At 41.7% G+C, this 21,819-nt stretch overlaps 1 protein-coding gene and 1 long non-coding RNA gene across 3 annotated transcripts in view; one reads left to right on the top strand and one right to left on the bottom strand.

Annotated features, from left to right (window-relative positions):
- LOC308464262 (catalase-like) overlaps positions 1-7,815 on the bottom strand; it is a 30,402-nt gene extending 22,587 nt beyond the window's left edge. Inside the window, exon 1 of one of the 2 annotated variants that reach the window (XM_080983458.1) lies at positions 7,603-7,815. In XM_080983458.1, the coding sequence (XP_080839584.1) occupies positions 7,603-7,668 (66 nt within the window). In that variant the 5' untranslated portion in view covers positions 7,669-7,815. Of the gene's footprint in view, positions 1-3,470; positions 3,546-7,602 lie in introns of those variants that run through there. The other variant, XM_080983457.1, reaches the window with a different exon arrangement.
- The window catches only part of LOC308465003, a 94,391-nt gene continuing 80,279 nt past the window's right edge, over positions 7,708-21,819 (top strand). Inside the window, exon 1 of the long non-coding RNA XR_013980214.1 lies at positions 7,708-7,834. This is a non-coding gene — a long non-coding RNA (uncharacterized lncRNA). The remainder of the gene's footprint in view (positions 7,835-21,819) is intronic.

The following is a 21,819-nucleotide window of genomic DNA, read 5'->3' as shown; positions in this document are numbered from 1 at the left end:
CGGCTTCGCTCCACGGAAGAAGCAGTTGACTCACAGCACCGCACCACTTCCCCGCTCCGCTCCGGAACCCGTAGTCGGGCTCCTTTGCAAGTTGTGGGGGCGCAAAAGGTGCCCGCCGAGTCCCACGGTCACAGGCTTCACCCGCCTGTGATTTTTGAAGGGTCCCCACTTCGCCGTAGCGGTGCAGACCCGATTTCCGCAGAGCCGGTTCCCTCCAAGTCAGAGGGAATCCGCCATTACCGATGGCGCCACCCCGGAAGTCTCAGATGGACAAAATTCCTACCGGGCCCCTGCCCCAAGAGCAGACGACCCCATGACAGGCATAGCAAGGTCAAAGCGAACAACCCTAATTCTAGGGAGGGGGGGACGGGCAATCCGATGCACGCTTGAAAAGAGGAAGCCCTAGCCTCGTGCAAGGAGTTTTAGCATTTCTGGCTGTCAATCAACAAATGGCAACATTAACTTCTTCCCAACAACAGGGGAAGCCCCAGTCGCATCAGTGGCCAATGATCAATTAGCCCGCCCCCAACTTTGGGGTGTCCTGGCGGCCCCCACCGCAACACGTGCTCTGCATGAAGGAGAACACGCTTTGTATAAAGATTGCTTGCTTAAGTCATGTGGTCTAAGCTTGGAGCATCCAGCTTAGACTTCCTTACTAGCAGGGATCATGTGGTGGAAGTGAGAGATCAAAGGGTTTGGTAACCCTTCGTCCCAAAGTGAGGGGGAGTGATGTGGCAGGTTAGCTTACTTTATGGTCTTAACCTCTTTGTGCATTAATTAGAATTAGGCATGTTGATTATATGAGGCTGATTTATCCCACTAGAAGCAGTACAAAAATGTTTTAAAATAAACAAAGCAGAGCTAAGACAAAAAGGAATGGGGGAAAGAAAGCAAAGGGGGGTGGGAGATGAATCTGCAAGGAGTTACCTTGCAAGATGGCCACCGAAAAATACTAATATGCATGCAAAAAACCAAAAAACGGTAGGAAATCAACCCTGAAAGTTGACATGCATTCCCACCAGCATGGAAATAAAGGACTCAACAGGAACAGAATGGTCATTAGAGATACTCTTAATGGTACAGTGACATTCCTCAATTATTATTATTATTTATTGTTTATACCTCACCCATGACTGGGTTTCCCCAGCCACTTTGGGTGGCTTCCAGCAAAATATTAAAATACAATAATTTCTCAAATATTAAAAGCTTCCCTAAACTGTAAGCAGTTGTTGAAGAGTTCCTGGCAATGAAGACTATTTGCCTGAGATTAAAAGGACAGTTTATGTGAATTTATCATCCCCATATCATTATGACCACTGTCATTTCAAAGGAGTTTTGTAATAAACCATATTAAGCCCCTGGGTGTTGGATATTTAAAAGAAAACCACTTAAACATGTCACAAGATTTAGAAAGGCAATATTGCTTGTTGGACAGAGACTTGTAATCAGTTCATATATGAGTTCTAAATTAGCTGTGGCAAAGTTGGTAGAGAGGCATTTGACTTGCAAAACACACTTTGAAAATTAAAATAATTATCACTGAGTCAAATGACAGCTATGCTTTGCATCTTCACACCTCTTGAAATGCATCAATTTCCCACAATTTATTTGGGGAAACAGGTATTCAGAAGGATGAAATGCATCTCAAAATGTATATAAACATGTTTTCCATGTGCTGGAGTTGAAAAAATTATTTAGACTTTCCAACATAATCTAATAAAAATGTCTAAGATATGCAAGGCCAGCAAAGAGCTCCGCAGATTTAAACTTGCTAATAGTTTCAGGAAACAGTGGATAGCCAGGCATGGTTATAGCAACACGAACTTTAGCTGTTTGGCATTTTGAGGTTCTTTTTACCATATTTTAACTTATTTCATGGATAGGTTTCTTTTATTGCAAAGGATGCATTGTGAGCTGGCTGCTTTGCGGGTGGGAATCCGGGTCCTCGCAGCAACCGTGGAGTGGGCAGAGGAACGCCGCCTACATCATCAGTGTCCCCGGCAGTGTCATGCCCCCAGCCAGCCAATGGCTTTGGCTATGCCTGTTTAAATCGCGGCGTGGCCAGGGAAGCAGCCTCCTTTTTTCCCTCCATTTGTGGGATCTCCCAGCCTACCCACCCTTTTTTCTCGCGTGGATTGACTACTGCCTTGCTATGACTTACGTCGTTGCCTGGTTGATGGGGCTGGGTAAGACTTTTTCCACTTGGCATAATTGGCACTAGCCATTTGGTTTTCGCCTACCTAGTAGCAATCGTCACAACTTTGTAAGGTTAGGCATTGGGTAAGCCTTATTGGTGGCGCTGTGGGTAAAACCACAGAGCCGAGGACTTGCTGATCAGAAGGTCGGCAGTTTGAATCCCCGCGACGGGGTGAGCTCCCGTTGCTTGCTCCTTGCTCCTGCCAACCTAGCAGTTCAAAAGCACATCAAAGTGCAAGTAGATAAATAGGTACCGCTTCGGCGGCAAGGTAAACGGCGTTTCCGTGCGCTGCTCTGGTTCGCCAGAAACGGCTTAGTCATGCTGGCCTCATGACCCAGAAGCTGTACACCAGCTCCCTTGGCCAATAAAGCGAGATGAGCGCCGCAACCCCAGAGTCGGTCACGACTGGACCTAATAGTCAGGGGTCCCTTTACCTTTACCTTTTTAAGCCTTATTATGGGAGAGGATGTTGTTCCTCCACCTGCCCCTCCACATTAAGGGTATCCTGTTAAAGGGGTCCAGGGGTGTGGTTCCTGTCCGAAGCTTGGGCGTGGGCTAGGGCCATGCCACGACCACAACGGTGACCCTGGGGGTGCTCAACTGATGTACATCATAGGGCTCCCCCTTCCGGTGGTTGACCCTTAAGAGACTTCCTGCAGTCCAGCAGGAGTCAAGATATAGTCTTCCTTCACCCAATTGCCCAAGCCAAATCGCTCACATCTGTAACCAATAAAGTTATGGCCTTATTTATCCCATTAACCCAATATACTTGTGTTGGTGTATTTATTTTGGAGGAGCTAGGGGTCCAGGGCCTTGCCACGCAACAGGATACTGGACTACATGGACCACTGATCTGATCTGGCAGGTTCTTCTTATAGCATGCCCTGCTATATCCATTAACCACAATACTATTGCAGAAGGTTAATAATATGGGTTATATCCAGTGGTCTCATCTAAAAGCAGACCAGATTTCCACTGGTGCAACAGGATTTCCCTTTCCTCACCCTGTGGCCCCCCACGAACCCCCCATTATTTGCTCCAGAGGGTTGGGGGACCCTCAGAGCAGATTTTGCAGCAGGGGGTTGCAGAGGAAAAGGGGAATTCTGCTTACACAATGTTAAATGATATCCTGTCTCTGTTTGTATGAATTGATGCAATTGTGTCCAATACAGTACAGAGGATTGCAAAATGCCTTTAGGATGGCACACAAATGAACTGCATCTTTTATCTCTCTCCACCCATTCCTTTGTCTATCCATAACAATTTATGTTACTTGTACTTTCACAGGTGCTATTAAGAACATGGTGACAGAGAGGAACCACTCCATCTCCATACTTCAGGCTCTGATTTTATCACTTCAACAATCGTGTAGCCGTAGTCTGTTTTCTCATTTGCATTGCAATGAATCTCAACAAAATTCAATGGTTTTCCATCACAATATGAGTTTGCAGTCACCTTGTAAAAAAGTATTCAGACCAGAGTGGACCAATTTAAATCAGTGCAATTCAATTTAGTGATTTAAATACAAGATAAAGTTTAGCTAACTAATTTAAATCAAGCTCTCCATTTGAATGCATATATTATTTCTTTACTACAACAAAGAGAACACAGCTTTACAACTAAGGAGCATGTTCCAAAAATTTTGTTATGGCACATACACCCTTTACACTACATAATTTTAATCTGCTTGTTCATTCCATACACATGCAAAGATACCAATCAAAATTGGCTAGTAGTCTTCAAGTAAACAAAAGGGCCATGAAATTAGTTCAGTGAGCCCAAGGGATATGAAGTCATTTGTTCAATGCAAAGTCAAAACGCCTTTGAGCTAGTGCAAGCCTTTTGGATGAGCCTAGAAGGCTCTTAAGAGTGCTCAGACTTTCCAGAAACAATCACTAGTCTCTTTCATTAGAAGAAAATAAGTGTTCATGTTAGGAGGTCAGTGGTAACAAATATTCACAATTTGTCACAAAAATACAAAATAGTGACATAATGAAAATGCTTGACTTCAAAAGTCATTTCTCCCATAATTCAATCAAAGCTTTAATTTGCTTTAATTGGGGTATGCTTTAATCCAATCCCTTTGACAGTCATGAATTCAGTTTTAAAAGATTTGGATGTCAAGACTTAAACACATTTGCTTGTAAAATACTGTACATACATGTTTCATTTTGATGATTTTTTTTTAAAAAAACCTTAAGGTAATTGTTTTTAAAATTATATATTTTTTAAAAAATGATGTAAAAACCACATGCACATGCCTTCATACAACCACCCCAATTTTGGAAATAGTACAACATATATTCAGTCTGTAAATCTATTCCAAAATGTATATTCCAAAATCTCTGGAATTTTAAAATTAACAGTGAACGTCTTTGCTTGGCTTCTCAGAACTTCCACTTCAGTAGGACTAACTCCCAGATAGAGGTACGTAGGATTGCAGCCTGCACAAGCTTATCTGCAAGTAAGTCCCACTGAACTTGATGGAACTTAATTTTGAACACCCATGTATACTTGCATAGCATATTATACAGTAAGTCAGATGTGAAATACAAATAGCAGTAGATGATGGTTGACATAAAGCTGTTCCTCATACCCCAAATAGCTTAAGGAATATGTATTTGCATTCAATCATGGTGACTAAGAGTCTGCAGACTTGGATTCAATCTTTTTAGACTTCAGCATTATGCAGTCTTTATAAAACTCTTATCACATGTAGTCTTAAAATAACTACCATCTCATTTACATTCCATTTTTATTAGTGAAGTAGAAGTGGGGAATATTCAATTAAAAATGATAAAATCAATAATCCAGCGCACGCTGATCAAAACCTTTTCAGAAAATAAGAATCACTGCCTTTGTCTCCCTTTTACAAGTAAAATTTAAAAGCCCTGGTCCTATATGCCAACATTTCTCAAAGAGTAAGGTATGGACTTCTGTAATTGACAGGTGTAACTGAGAAGTGGATTCTTCTGGGAAGACACATTTTCTCATATGCTTATACAACCCTCTGGTCAACAAGTATAATTAAGTCATGAAATTATCCATATTTAAAAATTCTGGTATTGTAATTAGAAAATTTTGTAAGCTATCATGGGAACTTTTTGAAGGGTTGGATATAAATTCCTTAAATTAATGCTCTATTAAATTACTCTATGCACTATTAAATCTGTAAACTGACATATTAAATATTCCTTAGTTCATAGTAGTAAACGAAATATTTTCACCCCCTCCTCAGGCAGTGGGATAATCTTAACTTGAATAGAATCAGTACTTCTGCAGTAACTTTGCTTTAATCATATACTTCCTGCACTTTGATTGCATTAAAGTCTAGGAGGCATATGATAAAAACATATCTATCACAGAGGTTCTGCTGTTATACAAGTGAGTGCAAACAGCAATATAGCACATTCTTTACTGTATTTCGGCTACCATAGTGGTTAAAATTATTTCAGTAGAATCGTTCAAGTGGTATTAAAATTTGCTACATTTACCAAGGCATAAAGATTCACTTGGGCACTAGAATCTGATAGCTAATGTACTTGGTATTATTTTGTGGTCTGTTTTCATGTATTTTGTTAGGATTATCAACAAACTAAAGAATAATACATTGAAGCTTCTCTCTTATAGCAAATAAACTGGCTAATCTTTCAGTTACAATGCCAATGTATGGAACTGTATCAGTAAACAACAAGGGTATGCACAGCCATTTCCAAGGTCCATTTCTGAGAGACTTTCCCCTGCAAAATGAAATAAGTTGCTGAAGTAGAATTCAAATAGTGTTACAACAGGTCAGATACGAGCCTTCCCACAAACTAGGAAGAAATTCTTCAAAGGCTACCACTAGAGAATAGGTGCCTTTTTAAGAAGGATATGCAACATACATTTCAATTTAGAACACAGGTAGCATCACTCACACAAAGGTAAGCCCATCTTTAAATGCCGTTTGGCTTCGTTACATCACCTTAAAAATAGGCAACAAGAATAGTCTGAAACACACAACCCCAACATTTAACATTTGCATGTGCTGATGTGCAGCAACAGCGCCAGATTTAGGGTGGTGCGGTTGATGGCACAAGGCACAGAGGCGAGGCACTTCAATAATAATAATAATAATTTTTATTTATACCCCACCCTCCCCAACCAAGGCCTGGCTCAGGGCGGCTAACAAGCAATAATAAAAACAAATTGAATGAATACAACTTAAAAACAAGATTAAGCAGGTCTTGGCACAGCACATCACAAGGCGCAATTCAGAAAGTGGTATTCAATCATTAGAACCAATTGTATCAAAGTAATTATTGTGAAAATTAGAACTTTTTTTGGGGGGGGAGCACCAAATTTTGTCCTCGCTCAGGTCACCATATTACCAAAGTCCGCCCCTGGCACCAGTAAGCCAGCTTAGAGCATCAAACGGCCCCAGGGTTTGGTCCAAAGGGTCATGAAGTCCCTTAGCTGAAGTTAAGCAGGTCTGTGTGAAGTTAGTGACTGGATGGCTGGCCACTCTGGAACTCAGGACCAGTCGGGAACTAAGTACAGTGGTACCTCGGGTTAAGTACTTAATTTGTTCCGGAGGTCCGTACTTAACCTGAAACTGTTCTTAACCTGAAGCACCACTTTAGCTAATGGGGCCTCCTGCTGCCGCCACACCGCCAGAGCACGATTTCTGTTCTCATCCTGAAGCAAAATTCTTAACCTGAAGCACTATTTCTGGGTTAGCGGAGTCTGTAACCTGAAGCGTATGTAACCTGAAGCTTCTGTAACCCGAGGTACCACTGTATCTTGCTTTGCATTTATGACAGAGGGAAAGTGGGTGATAAATTTAAGGGGTGGGGGGATAATACTGAACATATCTACTCAGAAGCACATTCCATCTTTTTCAATGGGACTTCCAAGATTGCAGCCTAAAGTTGATGCCAACAGAAATCCCTGGCTTTGAACATTTTTGATTGAAGTCCGCCCACGTTTAAACAACCTATTTGCAGCTTATCTTCCCAAAAGACTATGCTCACTCTGCTGCCTAGTTATTAAGGACACTGAAGCCCTATTCCCTTCTACAGCTATTAGGTCGCCCCAACGGGCTCACCTGGCCCTCGTGGGCACTTGGGCCCGCCCACCCCAAAGAGCACTGGACACTTGGTTCCTTCTTTCCCGTTAACAGCACCCGAGATTGACAGTGGATTGTAACTCTCCACTCTAAGTCTAGGGAAGCACCACTCCTATGGTCCTTACCAACCGTCCCCATCCAACCCCACCCCCGCCGCCTCTCAGGTGGTGGTCGCGCCCGCCTAACTGCGTCCTAAGGCAGCTGCTTAGCCCACTGAATGCAGACCAAATACTTAGCGCGCGCGCGCGGCGTGGAACGTGCCAATGGGTTTTTAAGGGGGGTGGGCTTTCTTCTGTACCTGCGAGCCCCGCAGTTCTTGCCAGCGCTTCAGCTGCTCACTAGCAGGGTCCCGGCTCTCGGCCATTTCTCGAGACGGCCGCGAGGATGACTTTTGGCACCGACGGGCTTCTTGGGAAAGAGGCGAATGGCTTCTGCGGAGTGACTCCCGCTTCGCGCGTTTAGCGCACTCTGCGCTCACCTCGTCCTCTTGCCCGGCGCTGAGGAGGCGGAGGATGCGAGAGCAAGGAAAGGTAAGCAGCCCCAAGCCCCGCCCCTTCTCGTTCCTGATTGGCCGGAGCTCCTTTCGCGGCGCTCCTTCCCCAACGGCTATTGGTAAGTAGTAAAATTCACACCTTTTCTATTTGGACTTACTTGCTCAGCTAAGTGGAGCTTTTCTTTCTTTGCTCTGAACACCAATTAAGTATAGTGATCGTTATCTCCCTTTGCATAACATCGGTCCTTCTTGCAACACATGTTTTCATCAATGGGCAATCGCTAATCATAGTCAAGAACTCTCCAGCTGCTGCCGAGAGGAATCTCTTCCCAACCTCCAGTGTGGTCGGTGAGGCGGATTAGGGAACAAACGTGTCTGGAATTGCAGCCTTAGCTTTAATTCTCTTAAAAATTAAAGCTAACCAGAAAAGAAGTAACATAGACTTCCTGATTGGTACACAAACACGCACACACAGTCTATCAATATTTTGTTTTAATTTCTTTTTGCTTTTTAACTTCCTATTATATTGTTTTTTTGTTTTGTTTTATGTATTTATATTGTTGTAAACTGCTGTGATAAAGATCTATATGGTGGTGTATAAATATTTTTAATGAATAAATAAATGAAATGTTGCGATGAAAATGTACTTACCTCTATAGCAGTGTTGCAAGTTTGTGATGTGTGTTAGGCTGTATGTCTGAGTTCCTTCTAATTGCTGGATCCTGCAAGAATTCAATTGTTGGTAAAAGGCGAAAGATTTATACTAACTGAAGAGAAACCAGGAATTGGACAGGACTATAAGAAAAAGTGATACAAAAGAAGGGAAGCTACCCAATGCCTCCCCCCTTCAGATGACAGACAATTGTTTTTCAATACATTGTTTCAATGTTTGGCAAAAAGATATTTCTAAATATATCTGGCAAGGGAGAAAAACCAAGAATAAAATATAAAATATTGATAGATGCAAAATAGAGAGGAGGATTCTTCTTGCCAGATATGATATGATATTATGAAGCATCTTGTCTTTGTTGGTTGAAAGAATGGATGACACTGGAGAATCCACATATCTTAGATTTAGAAGGTCATGATAATATTTTTGGTTGGCACACCTATTTGTGGTATGAAAAGGTGAAAGTACACAACAGATTTATATATCACATAATTAGGAAAAAATTGTATAGAGTATGGGATAAATACAAAAATTTATTTGGGACAAAAACACCAGTTTGACTCTCATCATTGGAAACCATAGCGGTAAAGAGGAGGAATATGATAGAAGGTTGGACAACTTATAGAAATCTATTAAAATAAGAGGGAGGAGAGTTTAAATTAAAAGAATTTAAGGATTTATCAGGAAAGTTAACAACATGGATACAATATCAGCATTTGAATGAAGTATTTAAGAAAGATAGGATACGAGGGTTTGGGGAACAAATATCACAATTGGAGAGAGAGATCTGTTGGAATGTAAAGTTAAAGTGCTATTACTGGAATGGGAGACAAAGGATGAGCAAGTAAAATCTTCAATGATATATTGGACAATAGATACTGGTTATAATATAGATATGGAAGCGTGGGAACAATTGTGGAATACAGATATAAATTTTACAGTGTGCTATGGTTTAAGAGAAATCTACCTAAAAATGTTATATAAATGGTATCTAACACCGAGTAAATTGGCAAAAATGTATAAATCAAAATCGAATAACTGTTGGAAATGCAAAGAGAAAGAAAGCACTTTCTATCGTATGTGGTAGCCTTGTAGTAAGCTTAAAGTTTACTGGGAAATGTTATATATTGAATTGAAAAAGATGTTTCAAATAACATTTGTTTAAAAAAAACCCCAGAAGCTTTCCTTTTGGGAATTATAGGGATAGAACTACCTAAACAGTATATAAATTTATTCATGTATGTGACTACAGCGGCAAGAATGTTTTTTTGCCCAAAAATGGAAAGAAGAAGAAGTCCCGATGAAAGAAGAGTGGATACAAAAACTTATGGACTATGCAGAAATGGCAAAACTTACTGGAAAAATAAGAAATCAAGATAACAAACTTTTTATAAAAGAATGGAAATGGTTTATTGAATATTTACAAACAAATTGTAAACAGATAAGGACATTGGCAGGATCACTGTAATAACCTGCAGTTTCATAAGAGTATATAAATAAAGTAGATTAATAATAAGTTAAGTTAAGTTGATTTAAAATATGCCGTTAAGTTAATGCAGTTAAGTTAATTTAGAATATGCAGGAGATGATAAAAATAAATTTAAGGAACCGCAGAAAGAGGAGGAAGGAAGTCGAGTTTTGAAATGTTAAAATAACTGTAAAACTATTGAAATGTATATAACTGAAAATCATAAAAATAAATAAATTAAGAATTCAATTGTTGGAATAACCAGGTCCGCTTCTTGGTAATGAGTCATTAAGGTAACAAAGAAAGTAGCTCTGTTCTCGACAACAAATGGGTGGTCCCTATACTCCCTCAACTAGCTGTTAGTTAGAAGGGCAAAAACTAGTGTTGTGTGTGATAGTTTGGCTAGAAGCACGGGGCAGGCAGAAGCATAGGGGAAGAGCCAAGCTTGATTTCAGTTTGAATCCAAGACTGTTGCTGTTGGAGAAACAAAACCTTAAAAAGGTAAAGGGACCCCTGACCATTAGGTCCAGTCATGGCCGACTCTGGGGTTCTGGCACTCATCTCGCTTTATTGGCCGAGGGAGCCGGCGTATAGCTTCCGTGTCATGTGGCCAGCATGACTAAGCCACTTCTGGAGAACCAGAGCAGTGCATAGAAACGCCGTTTACCTTCCCGCCGGAGTGGTACCCATTTATCTACTTGCACTTTGACGTGCTTTCGAACTACTAGGTTGGCAGGAGCAGGGACCGAGCAACGGGAGCTCACCCCGTCGCGGGGATTCGAACAGCTGACCTTCTGATCGGCAAGTCCTAAGCTCTGTGGTTTAACCCACAACGTCACCCATGTCCTCTATCATTGGCTCAGGTTGTATATATATTTAAACAAACCAAATATAATAAAGACACCACAGTCTCTGCTGTCCCTCATTCCGAGGACAGCAAAACCTGGGTAAACAGCTGGTGCCCCTGGAATCTCACACCAGTCAGAGATTGGGGTGGCATGCAACAGTATGGATACCTCAGTGAGGATGGATGGATCCAACAGTATGGATACCTTTCCAAATTTGTATGTTGGTTCCCATTGTTTATTATCTTTCTCTAAGAAAGCCAAAACGTGATAATGTTCATGTGAGCATAGGAACACAGGAAGCTGACTTATACAGAGGTGAGACCATTGATCCATCTGCCTGTGTATTGTTTACATTGATTGACAGCAACTCTGTAAGGTGTTGGCAGGTGATATTTCCAGTCTTGCAAGGAACTGCTGAGTATTGAAGCTGAGACCTTTTGCATGCTATCAAATGTTCAATCACCAAGCTATAGTCCTTCCGCATATAAGAACAAATGCTTGTCAAAGTAGGTGCCACCTCTGCATACAGTTGCCCATTTTCTGTGGACAGAAATTTTTTTGAGTGGAGGGTTCATCAGGTCCGGTTGTCTCCACCGCATCAACCCAAGGTGGCAAGTGGGAAAGACAGCTGCAGTTGCTGCTGCTTATTGGTTGCTACCTTAAGCAGCAGTTTTCTTTTCCTTGTAAGAGCAGCTGCTGCCTCCTCGCTCATGTGCACATATGCCCTGCTCTGTGCCATATCCCCTCTAAGCTTGGGTGGCAGAGGGAGAGTAGGCATGCAGCACTGTGGCACAGAGCAAGTGGTCTGACCCACACAAGTAGGCGCAAACACCCCATCTAGGTCTTCTCATTGGGTGGTAGTAGCTGCTGCATCTCAGAAGGGGCAGCTAGCACAAATCTGCATCTGCTTCATCTTAACATTGACAGAAACTTTGACAGTAAAGGTAAAGGGACCCCTGACCATTAGATCCAGTCGTGACCGACTCTGGGGTTGCGGCGCTCATCTCGCTTTATTGGCCGAGGGAGCTGGCGTACAGCTTCCGGGTCATGTGGCCAGCATGACTAAGCCGCTTCTGGTGAACCAGAGCAGCGCACGGAAATGCCGTTTACCTTCCCGCCAGAGTGGTACCTATTTATCTACTTGCACTTTGACGTGCTTTCGAACTGCTAGGTTGGCAAGAGCAGGGACCGAGCAACGGGAGCTCACCCCGTCGCGGGGATTCGAACCGCTGACCTTCTGATCGGCAAGTCCTAGGCTCTGTGGTTTAATCCACAGCGCCACCCGTGTCCCTAACTTTGACAGTAAGCTTTTATTATTACTCATTTCACTTCATTACCAAACCCACACTAAACAATGTACTATTTTATGACATAGTAGTTAAGTGGGATTAGGGTTGCAACTTTAGTGAAAGTCAACGTTATCATACCTTGTTGAGTATACGTTTGGGAAGAGAGAAAGCTACTTTGCAAACAAGACCTGACCCGTGATTTGCCAATTTATCATCCTTAATCCAGAGGGGCAAAATGACTTGAGGGAAGGAACTAACAGTTATTAGCAACTAGGAAATACCATGGGGACGAAAACAGAGTTCTGCTACTATTTCCTTTCCTTTTGAAAAAATTATATTTTGTTTTTTCCAGCTCTCAACCACCCACCCCACCCCATGTTTCTGTCTATGGGTTAAAAAGCCTAGCCTTCTGCTGAAAGGTAGCTGTGCAAGTTTGCCTCTGTTTAGGATTATCTGTTATAGGTGTTTTGGTTGAGATTCCTACGTTGCAGGGTGTTGGACTAGATGACCCTCAGGATCCCTTCCAATTCTATGATAATAAAGTATCAGGACGATGTACAAAATTAAATCATAAAGCACAATTAAAAAGAAAACTGATAATCATTAAGGTGACTGGTTCATCAACAAAATTAACCTCTGAGGCATCCCTAAAAATTATTTTCCTTTGGCATTGGACCCCTTTGCACTTAGCCGACAATAATGCAACTCCCTCTCATCTGTAATACTTTCATAAATATATGTATATTGTCATTCTGACATTGATTAAAAAACAGTTTTTCTCTCAATTCATTATAATAAATAGGTTCTGCCAGCTTTGCTTCTTTAGGAGAATATTAGTAGCTACTTTAGAGACACTGCGCTGTGAGATTATTTTTCTCCTCCCCACCCCACCCTACCCCACCCATATAATTGCTCTTCCTAAAGCCATATTATCTTTTGATACTCCCTGTATTTGGTTGATTATTGTATTTTTATCAGCTTACATGGGAACCCCAGTGGTCTTATCCAGCCCCTGATCTTTATTATATTTGGTTGGCTTCCACACTATTAAGTAGTTTTGAAGTGTGTTGCCTTGGGCTGCTGTTGGGAGGGAAAGACACTTCCTTGACTATACAAAACTAATGACACATTTATTTGGATCCTGGCCATGCTACATTTGATTGGATAATTGGACCATACCTTTAGGGCTGTCTAGTTCAAAATCAAAATGCACACTTGCAAGATGGGCTGTCTAGTTCAAAATCAAAATGCACACTTGCAAGATGGGCTGTCTAGTTCAAAATCAAAATGCACACTTGCAAGATGTTCTAGGCATGACCTATTTTAGACAGAACTTACCAGGACAGGGGGAAGTTGAATAACATTTATGATGCAACTTATTCCATGGGTCGGTTGTTCTTACAGTTGGAAAACACTTTCCAATATCAGTCCTATGTGGATGTAGTAAAGGCACATATAATGTATGAAATCTATATTAAAACAAATTTATGCTTCTGTGGCTTGTATATGTAATAGGCTGGCATAAATAATATTATGAATAATATACACCCATTGGAAGCTTACTGCTTAGGTCTATCCAAATCATTTTGCTATTGTATTGTTGCAAGCCACCCAATCTCTGCTGAGCAGTAGCAAGATTCCAGGGGCTTTTGGCACTTAACCAGGGGTTGTGTTCTTTTGCAGTGAAGAATGGTTGCAGCTGTAGTGTCTTTAAGAAATATGGTTTATTCACATATATTTACACCTGAGTTTTATGGCGTTCACAGCACAGAGGACAAGCAAAAGGGGCTTGTCTTCCCAGCATTCAGAGGCATCCTAAGCACCATCCCTGTGTCTCTCTGTAATGGCCTGCTCCAGCCACCCAGCATGGCTATTGCCCTTCAGTCCCTCCATGGAGTTTTGCTCACCTCCTCCTTCTCCTTCCCAGATGTACTTGCAGAAAACAACCCTTCTCCTTCCACTTCGCGCATCCCCCTCACAGCCACCCTGGCAGCCTCCATTTCCCAATTCCATTGCGAAAGGTATTTTTTCCAGCTGCTTACACCAGACCAACGGCAATCCTACCCCAAAAGCTACTGGGCCTTACGTTTTGCTGATGTCTTACCGTTATCAAACAAACCAGGCCATTATCAGTCTTTTCTTTCTTCAATGACCTATCCTTGCCAGACTGGCCTCATGAGGAAGCTAGCCAGTATTAGTTCCAGCCCTTGCTAAATTTACAAATTTATGAGTTTGCTCAAATTCCAACCCATCTCTTAATGTAGAGATTATGGGGGGGGGGGCGGTTCTGCCCCCACCACTCATAACAGTTTATAGCTTGGACCTTAAAATGCCTTTCACAAGTGAAAAGGCATGCTTCACCTCATGCAAGGCAGTTCCCCAAGTCTGCCGATTCTGTAGCCCTGCTGCCACCTGCACAGGCCCTACAACTTGGGATGGTTCCATAACCCCCAGGAGTGGCATTTTAGAGGGTTCAGTGGGCCTTTAGTTGGCAGAAGACTCATTGTTGCTAATTTGTTCAATAGAAAATGTCAATATCTGTGGAAGTAGATAATAACCTGTTTTGAATTTTTAATGAATTAGTTCTTGTTCAAGCTGTTTGTCTACTCCTTACAGAGCTACAAATCCCAGGACCCTTAACTACATTCCCCCAAATTCTTTAAAGCCATGTGCTTTAAATGTGTGATGTGGATGTGACGTGAGTTATGCCAATACTAGTGTTTAGATGAGGTACACAATGCCATATGCTTAAAAGACATGAAAAACATAGTATACTTGTTACAGATAGGTAGCCGTGTTGGTCTGCCATAGTCAAAATAAAAAAAATCCTTCCAGTAGCACCTTTAAGACCAACTAAGTTAGTTCTTGGTATGAGTTCTTGGTATGTATCTGAAGAAGTGTGCTTGCACACGAAAGCTCATACCAAGAACTAACTTAGTTGGTCTTAAAGGTGCTACTGGAAGGATTTTTTTTATAGTATACTTGAACTTTCAAAAAGCTTTCAACAATGTAGCTCACCAACGACTACTGAGAAAGCTTAGTGGTAATGGAATAAGTGGAGAGGTCCTCCTGTGGATCAGGAACTGGTTAAGTAACAGGAAGCAAAGAGCAGTTATCAGAATGGAAGGATGTAAAAAGTTGAGTTTCTCAAGGATTGGTATTGTTCATAAACAAATCAGCTCTTCGCTAATGGAGAAGACACAAGTTTCTCATGTGCCCCAGTTCCAGGTACTTATATGACTGTGTTGGAGACTGTTACAAAAGAAATATCCACACCTAGATGAGTTATTGATTGTTATCACGGTAAGCTCTCTAATCAGCTAGTGTGGTAGCAGAAGAACACGAGGAGAGCCTGCTGGATCAGGCCGATGGTTCATGTAATCCAAAATCCTGGCCAACCAGGTGACTGTGGCAAGCCCAGCATTGATCACTATAGTGCCACAGGTATTTTAAATACTGAGCTGTTTGGTGGATTATCCTGAGATATTTCCCACAGAAAATCATTTTCATTTCATTTTAAATATTACTTTGAATGCAATATCCAGTTCTCATGTAGTAAATGGTTAAAGTGTATCCTTAAGAGAAGGCTAACTTTGTGTAGGGGAACTAGCCATACTGTTGGGAAAAGGTTCTGTTACAATAGGATGTCCAGATGCAGAGGACAGACTTCTTGTACTGTTTAAAGGTAAAGGTAAAGGGACCCCTGACCATTAGGTCCAGTCGTGACCGACTCTGGGGTTGCGGCGCTCATCTCGCTTTATTGGCCGAGGGAGCCGGCGTACAGCTTCCGGGTCATGTGGCCAGCATGACTAAACCACTTCTGGCGAACCAGAGCAGCACACGGAAACACCGTTTACCTTCCCGCCGTTTACCTATTTATCTACTTGCACTTTGACGTGCTTTCGAACTGCTAGGTTGGCAGGAGCAGGGACCGAGCAACCAGAGCTCACCCCGTCACGGGGATTCGAACCGCCGACCTTCTGAGCGGCAAGTCCTAGGCTCTGTGGTTTAACCCACAGCGCCACCCGCGCCCCTCTTGTACTGTTTAGCAGCTGTATAAAAAGGGAATATGGGCTGTTCTCCCCACTTCTGATTGGAGTCAATATTCTCCCTGTTTACTAAAAGGCCATTGAGCAACATCATACTGTTTTGCTTTTAGAAGCCTGTCTTGAAATATCCACCCTTTCATCACTTTCAGTTCTGCTGTGACCTCTCAGGACTGAGAAACCCTCATTTTAGGGACATTAAGAAAATGGAAACAGAGTCATTCTATTTTTCCATTTAAATTTTTTTAAAAGCATGCACATGCTTGCTCTTTATCAATATATCTAATCCAGCAAAACAGTTGTGGTTATATAGCTATTATGTATGATTACAATGATTTTATAACGCCTCACGTGAAGCTTCTCTGCAGAATGTAGGTCAGATCTGCAAGCAGTGCAAAGGGTTTGGCTGTGATGAGAAACAGCCGCACCTTCAAGAGAGTAGTCAAAGCATATTCACTTAGTCTTTCTTCATCCCTCTGTACAAAAGATTCTTCAGCATCTTTCATATTTATTGTTCATTACTGCAAACTAGGAGGTAGCTCCAGGAACAAGGAGCAGAATCGTCAACAATTCAAATATTTTTGCAGCCTAGCCACAGACATACACAAGTGAGTCTCCAAAATAACCCAAGAGAAGATGAGTAGAATATGCACCACATGCAGCTAGTATGGAAAATAGCTGTAAGCAATTTGTATCAATAAACTCCGGGCCATTTGGCATATAGTGCGTCTTGCTTGCCTAAATGAGTTTATACTGCAGCTGAACTGCTGAACTGATGCTTGTTGGACAGCAGAGTTTAGTTGCTGTTAAAAAGTAGGGTAGTGAGCAACTTGCCTTTTGTTTCATCTGCTTGTGATACAGTCCTGTGTATTTCCTGTGACAAAGATGGCATTAATCAATTGGACTTGGTCATATAAACAGTTTATTAATGAATGCAGCTTCCAAGATTTCTGTAATTTTGTTTGATTTTCAACTTGATTGTTCAGTGCCATTGAAAAGGGTGTACTTTTACTTTCTTTGGGATGCTGGCAAAAACTCCAAAAACACACACAAACTGTGTTTGGCTGCAGTTAAGTGGTGTAGCTGGTGAACCAGTTGATAGCTGCCACCTGGGCAGCTAGAATAATGGCTAACCCAAGGTTACTTTCACATCACAAACCTGATCCTTTAAGAGGCCATGTGAATTCAAGCATTTCCAGATTATCTGGCCATCCACCATACTCATATCTGGATTTAGTTTCATTTTATTCACTCTCATCTAATTAAACTGACAAGGCTATTTTTATTGTACAGTCTATGTCACTTAGCAAGTATAAAATGAGAAGTGACAGGAGAGTCCCTCTGTATTCAATTCAATGTTTATTACCAATGGATTCAGGTAGGTAGCTGTCTTGGTCTGACACAGTCAAAATAAATTTAAAAAATTAAAAAATTGTCCATTAGCGCCTTAGAGAGTGAATTCAGTGTAATAATAATAATAATAATAATAATTAATTATTTATACCCCGCCCATCTGGCTGGGCTTCCCCAGCCACTCTGGGCAGCTTCCCCAAAAAATATTAAAATACTGTAATACATCAAACATTAAAAGCTTCCCTAAACAGGGCTGCCTTCAGATGTCTTCTAAAAGTCTGGTAGTTGTTGTTCTCTTTGACATCTGGTGGGAGGGTGTTCTACATGGAGGGTGCCACTACCGAGAAGGCCATCTGCCTGGTTCCCTGTAACTTGGCTTCTCACAGTGAGGGAACCGCCAGAAGGCCCTCGGTGCTGGACCTCAGTGTTTGGGCAGAACGATGGGGGTGGAGACGCTTCTTCAGATATACTGGACCGAGGCCGTTTAGGGCTTTAAAGGCCAGCACCAACACTTTGAATTGTGCTTGGAAACGTACTGGGAGCCAATGTAGGTCTTTCAAGACCGGTGTTATATGGTCTCAGCGGCCACTCCCAGTCACCAGTCTAGCTGCCGCATACTGGATTAGTTGTAGTTTCCGGGTCACCTTCAAAGGTAGCCCCACGTAGAGCGCATTGCAGAAGTCCAAGCGGGAGATAACCAGAGCATGCACCACTCTTGCGAGGCAGTCCGCAGGCAGATAGGGTCTCAGCCTATGTACCAGATGGAGCTGGTAAACAGCTGCCCTGGACACAGATTTGACATGTGCCTCCATGGACAGCTGTGAGTCCAAAATGACTCCAAGGCTGCGCACCTGGTCCTTCAGGGGCACAGTTACCCCATTCAGGACCAGGGAATCCTCCACACCTGCCCGCCTCCTGTCCCCCAGAAACAGCACTTCTGTCTTGTCAGGATTCAACCTCAATCTGTTAGCTGCCATCCATCCTCCAACCGCCTCCAGACACTCACACAGGACCTTCACCGCCTTCACTGGTTCTGATTTAAAAGAGAGGTAGAGCTGAGTATCATCCACACACTGATGAACACCCAGCCCAAACCCCCTGATGATCTCTCCCAGCGGCTGCATGTAGATGTTAAAAAGCATGGGGGAGAGGACAGAACCCTGAGGCACCCCACAAGTGAGAGCCCAGGGGTCTGAACACTCATCCCCCATCACCACTTTCTGAACACGGCCCAGGAGGAAGGAGCGGAACCACTGTATGACAGTGCCCCCAGCTCCCAGCCCCTCAAGACAGTCCAGAAGGATGTTATGGTCGATGGTATCAAACGCCGCTGAGAGATCTAGCAGAACTAGGAAACAGCTCTCACCTTGGTCCCTAGCCCGCCGGAGATCATCAACCAGTGCGACCAAGGCAGTTTCAGTCCCATGATGAGGCCTGAATCCTGACTGGAAGGGAGGCGTGCCTGGAGTTGTTCAGCAACCACTCGCTAAATCACCTTGCCCAAGAATGGAAGATTTGAGACTGGGTGATAGTTGGCTATCGTGGCCGCATCTAAAGATGGTTTTTTAAAGAAGCGGTTTAATAACCGCCTCTTTCAGCGGGTCTGGGAAGGCTCCCTCACGGAGGGAAGCATTCACCACCCCACAAAGCCCATCGCCCAGCCCTTCCCGGCTAACTTTTATAAGCCAGGATGGGCAAGGATCAAAGAGACAGGGGGTTGGTTTCACTCGTCCAAGCAACCTGTCCACATCCTCGGATGTATCTGAAGAAGTGTTCATGCACATGAAAGCATATATCCAGAACAAACTTAGTTTGTCTCTTTTTTTTTTTTAATGATATTTATTAAAATTTCAAAAACAAAAAATTACATAATTAAAGAAAAAAGAAACAAGGAAAAATATAAAAAAGAGAGAAAAACATACAAAATACAAAGTACAGAAAAAAAAGTAAAAAAGAAACACTTAAAAACAAATTAATCCTTCCGTATCTTACATTTCATTTCCTTGCTTCTCTGACCTCCTCTCACCTCCCTTTTTTGTATTCCAGTTCAATTGGTTAATTCAGCAATTCCTTTCCCTCTTTGTTTATATCTTAGTCCTCTAACTTAATATTTTATAACTTTAGATTCTCACCTATTAACCCAATTTTTACATACACCTTTATGACATTGCTACTAGAACCACTTAATTTCATTCTAGCATCATCTAACATTCATTAATTTTACAATATTTCTGTAAATAGTCTTTAAATTTCTTCCAATCTTCTTCCACCGACTCTTCTCCCTGGTCTCGGATCCTGCCAGTCATTTCCGCCAATTCCATGTAGTCTATCACCTTCATCTGCCATTCTTCCAGAGTGGGTAGATCTTGTGTCTTCCAATACTTTGCAATAAGTATTCTTGCTGCTGTTGTGGCATACATAAAGAAAGTTCTATCCTTCTTTAACACCAATTGGCCGACTATGCCCAGGAGAAAGGCCTCTGGTTTCTTCAAGAAGGTATATTTAAATACCTTTTTCAATTCATTATAGATCATCTTCCAGAAAGCCTTAATCCTTGGGCATGTCCACCAAAGGTGAAAGAATGTACCTTCAGTTTCTTTACATTTCCAACATTTATTATCGGGCAAATGATAGATTTTTGCAAGCTTGACTGGTGTCATGTACCACCTGTATATCATTTTCATAATATTCTCTCTTAAGGCATTGCATGCCGTAAACTTCATACCTGTGGTCCATAACTGTTCCCAGTCAGCCATCATTATGTTATGTCCAACGTCTTGTGCCCGTTTAATCATAGCAGATTTCACCGTTTCATCCTGAGTATTCCATTTCAACAGCAAGTTATACATCTTTGATAAAGTCTTAGTTTTGGGTTCTAACAGTTCTGTTTCTAATTTTGATTTTTCCACCTGGAAGCCAATTTTCTTGTCCGAATTATATGCCTCCATTATCTGATAATAATGAAGCCAATCTTGCACTTTGTTTTTTAGTTTCTCAAAACTCTGCAGTTTCAATCTGTCTCCCTCTTGTTCCAGAATTTCCCAATATTTCGGCCATTTGGCCTCCATATTGAGCTTTTTCAGTGCTTTCGCTTCCATCGGTGACAACCACCTTGGGGTTTTATTTTCCAATAAATCCTTATATCTTATCCAGACATTAAACAATGCTTTCCTGACAATATGATTCTTAAATGCTTTATGTGCTTTGACTTTGTCATACCACAAATATGCATGCCATCCAAATACATTATTGAAACCTTCTAAGTCCAAAATGTCTGTGTTTTCAAGAAGCAGCCATTCTTTCAGCCAGCAAAAAGCTGCTGATTCATAATAAAGTTTAAGGTCTGGCAGGGCAAATCCACCTCTTTCCTTTGCATCCGTTAATATTTTAAATTTTATTCTGGGCTTCTTGCCCTGCCAGACAAATCTAGAAATATCTCTCTGCCGCTTCTTGAAACAGTCCATTTTGTCCAAAACTTGCAATGTTTGAAACAAAAACAACATTCTAGGCAATACATTCATTTTTATCGCAGCAATACGGCCTAACAGTGAAAGCTTCAGGTTTGACCAAATTTCTAATTTATTTTTTTTACTTCAGCCCAACATTTTTCATAATTGTCTTTAAATAGATTCCCATTTTTAGCTGTCATGTTAATCCCCAGGTATTTCACTTTCTTAACCACTGTTAAACCTGTCTCATTCTGAAACCTCTCTCTCTCCATCGTAGTTAAATTTTTCTCTAAGACCTTTGTTTTTGACTTATTCAGTTTAAATCCTGCAACCTGACCAAATTCTTGAATCAGTTCCAAAACCCTTTTAGTACTAGATTCTGGCTCCTGTAACGTCAGTACTAGGTCATCTGCAAATGCTCTCAACTTGTACTGTTTAGCTCCGACTTGCATACCTTTAACCAACTGGTCCCTTCTAATCATATTCAACAGGACCTCCAGGACCGATATAAAAAGCAATGGGGAGATTGGGCAACCTTGTCGTGTCCCTTTTTCTATCTTAAATTCTTCCGTCACCACATTATTTACAATTAATTTAGCCTTTTGTTCTGAATAAATTGCACTTATACCGTTTTCAAAACCTTGGCTTACCCCCATCCCCTGTAGGTTCTTCTTCATAAAACTCCAAGAAATATTGTCAAAAGCTTTCTCTGCGTCCACAAATATCAGAACTGCCTTAGTATTTATGTTCACTTGTAATTTTTCTAAAATATTGATTATGTTTCTCACATTATCAGATAGATGTCTACCTGGGAGAAAGCCTGCTTGGTGTTTATGAATCTCTTCCACTAGCACTCTTTTTAGTCTTTTAGCCAAAATGTCTGCAAAGATTTTATAATC

This window comes from Podarcis pityusensis (genome assembly GCF_964106645.2).
Source record: "Podarcis pityusensis genome assembly, chromosome: 1".
Taxonomy (NCBI): Eukaryota; Metazoa; Chordata; class Lepidosauria; order Squamata; family Lacertidae; genus Podarcis; species Podarcis pityusensis.
This window is presented reverse-complemented; position numbering and strand designations above follow the sequence as displayed.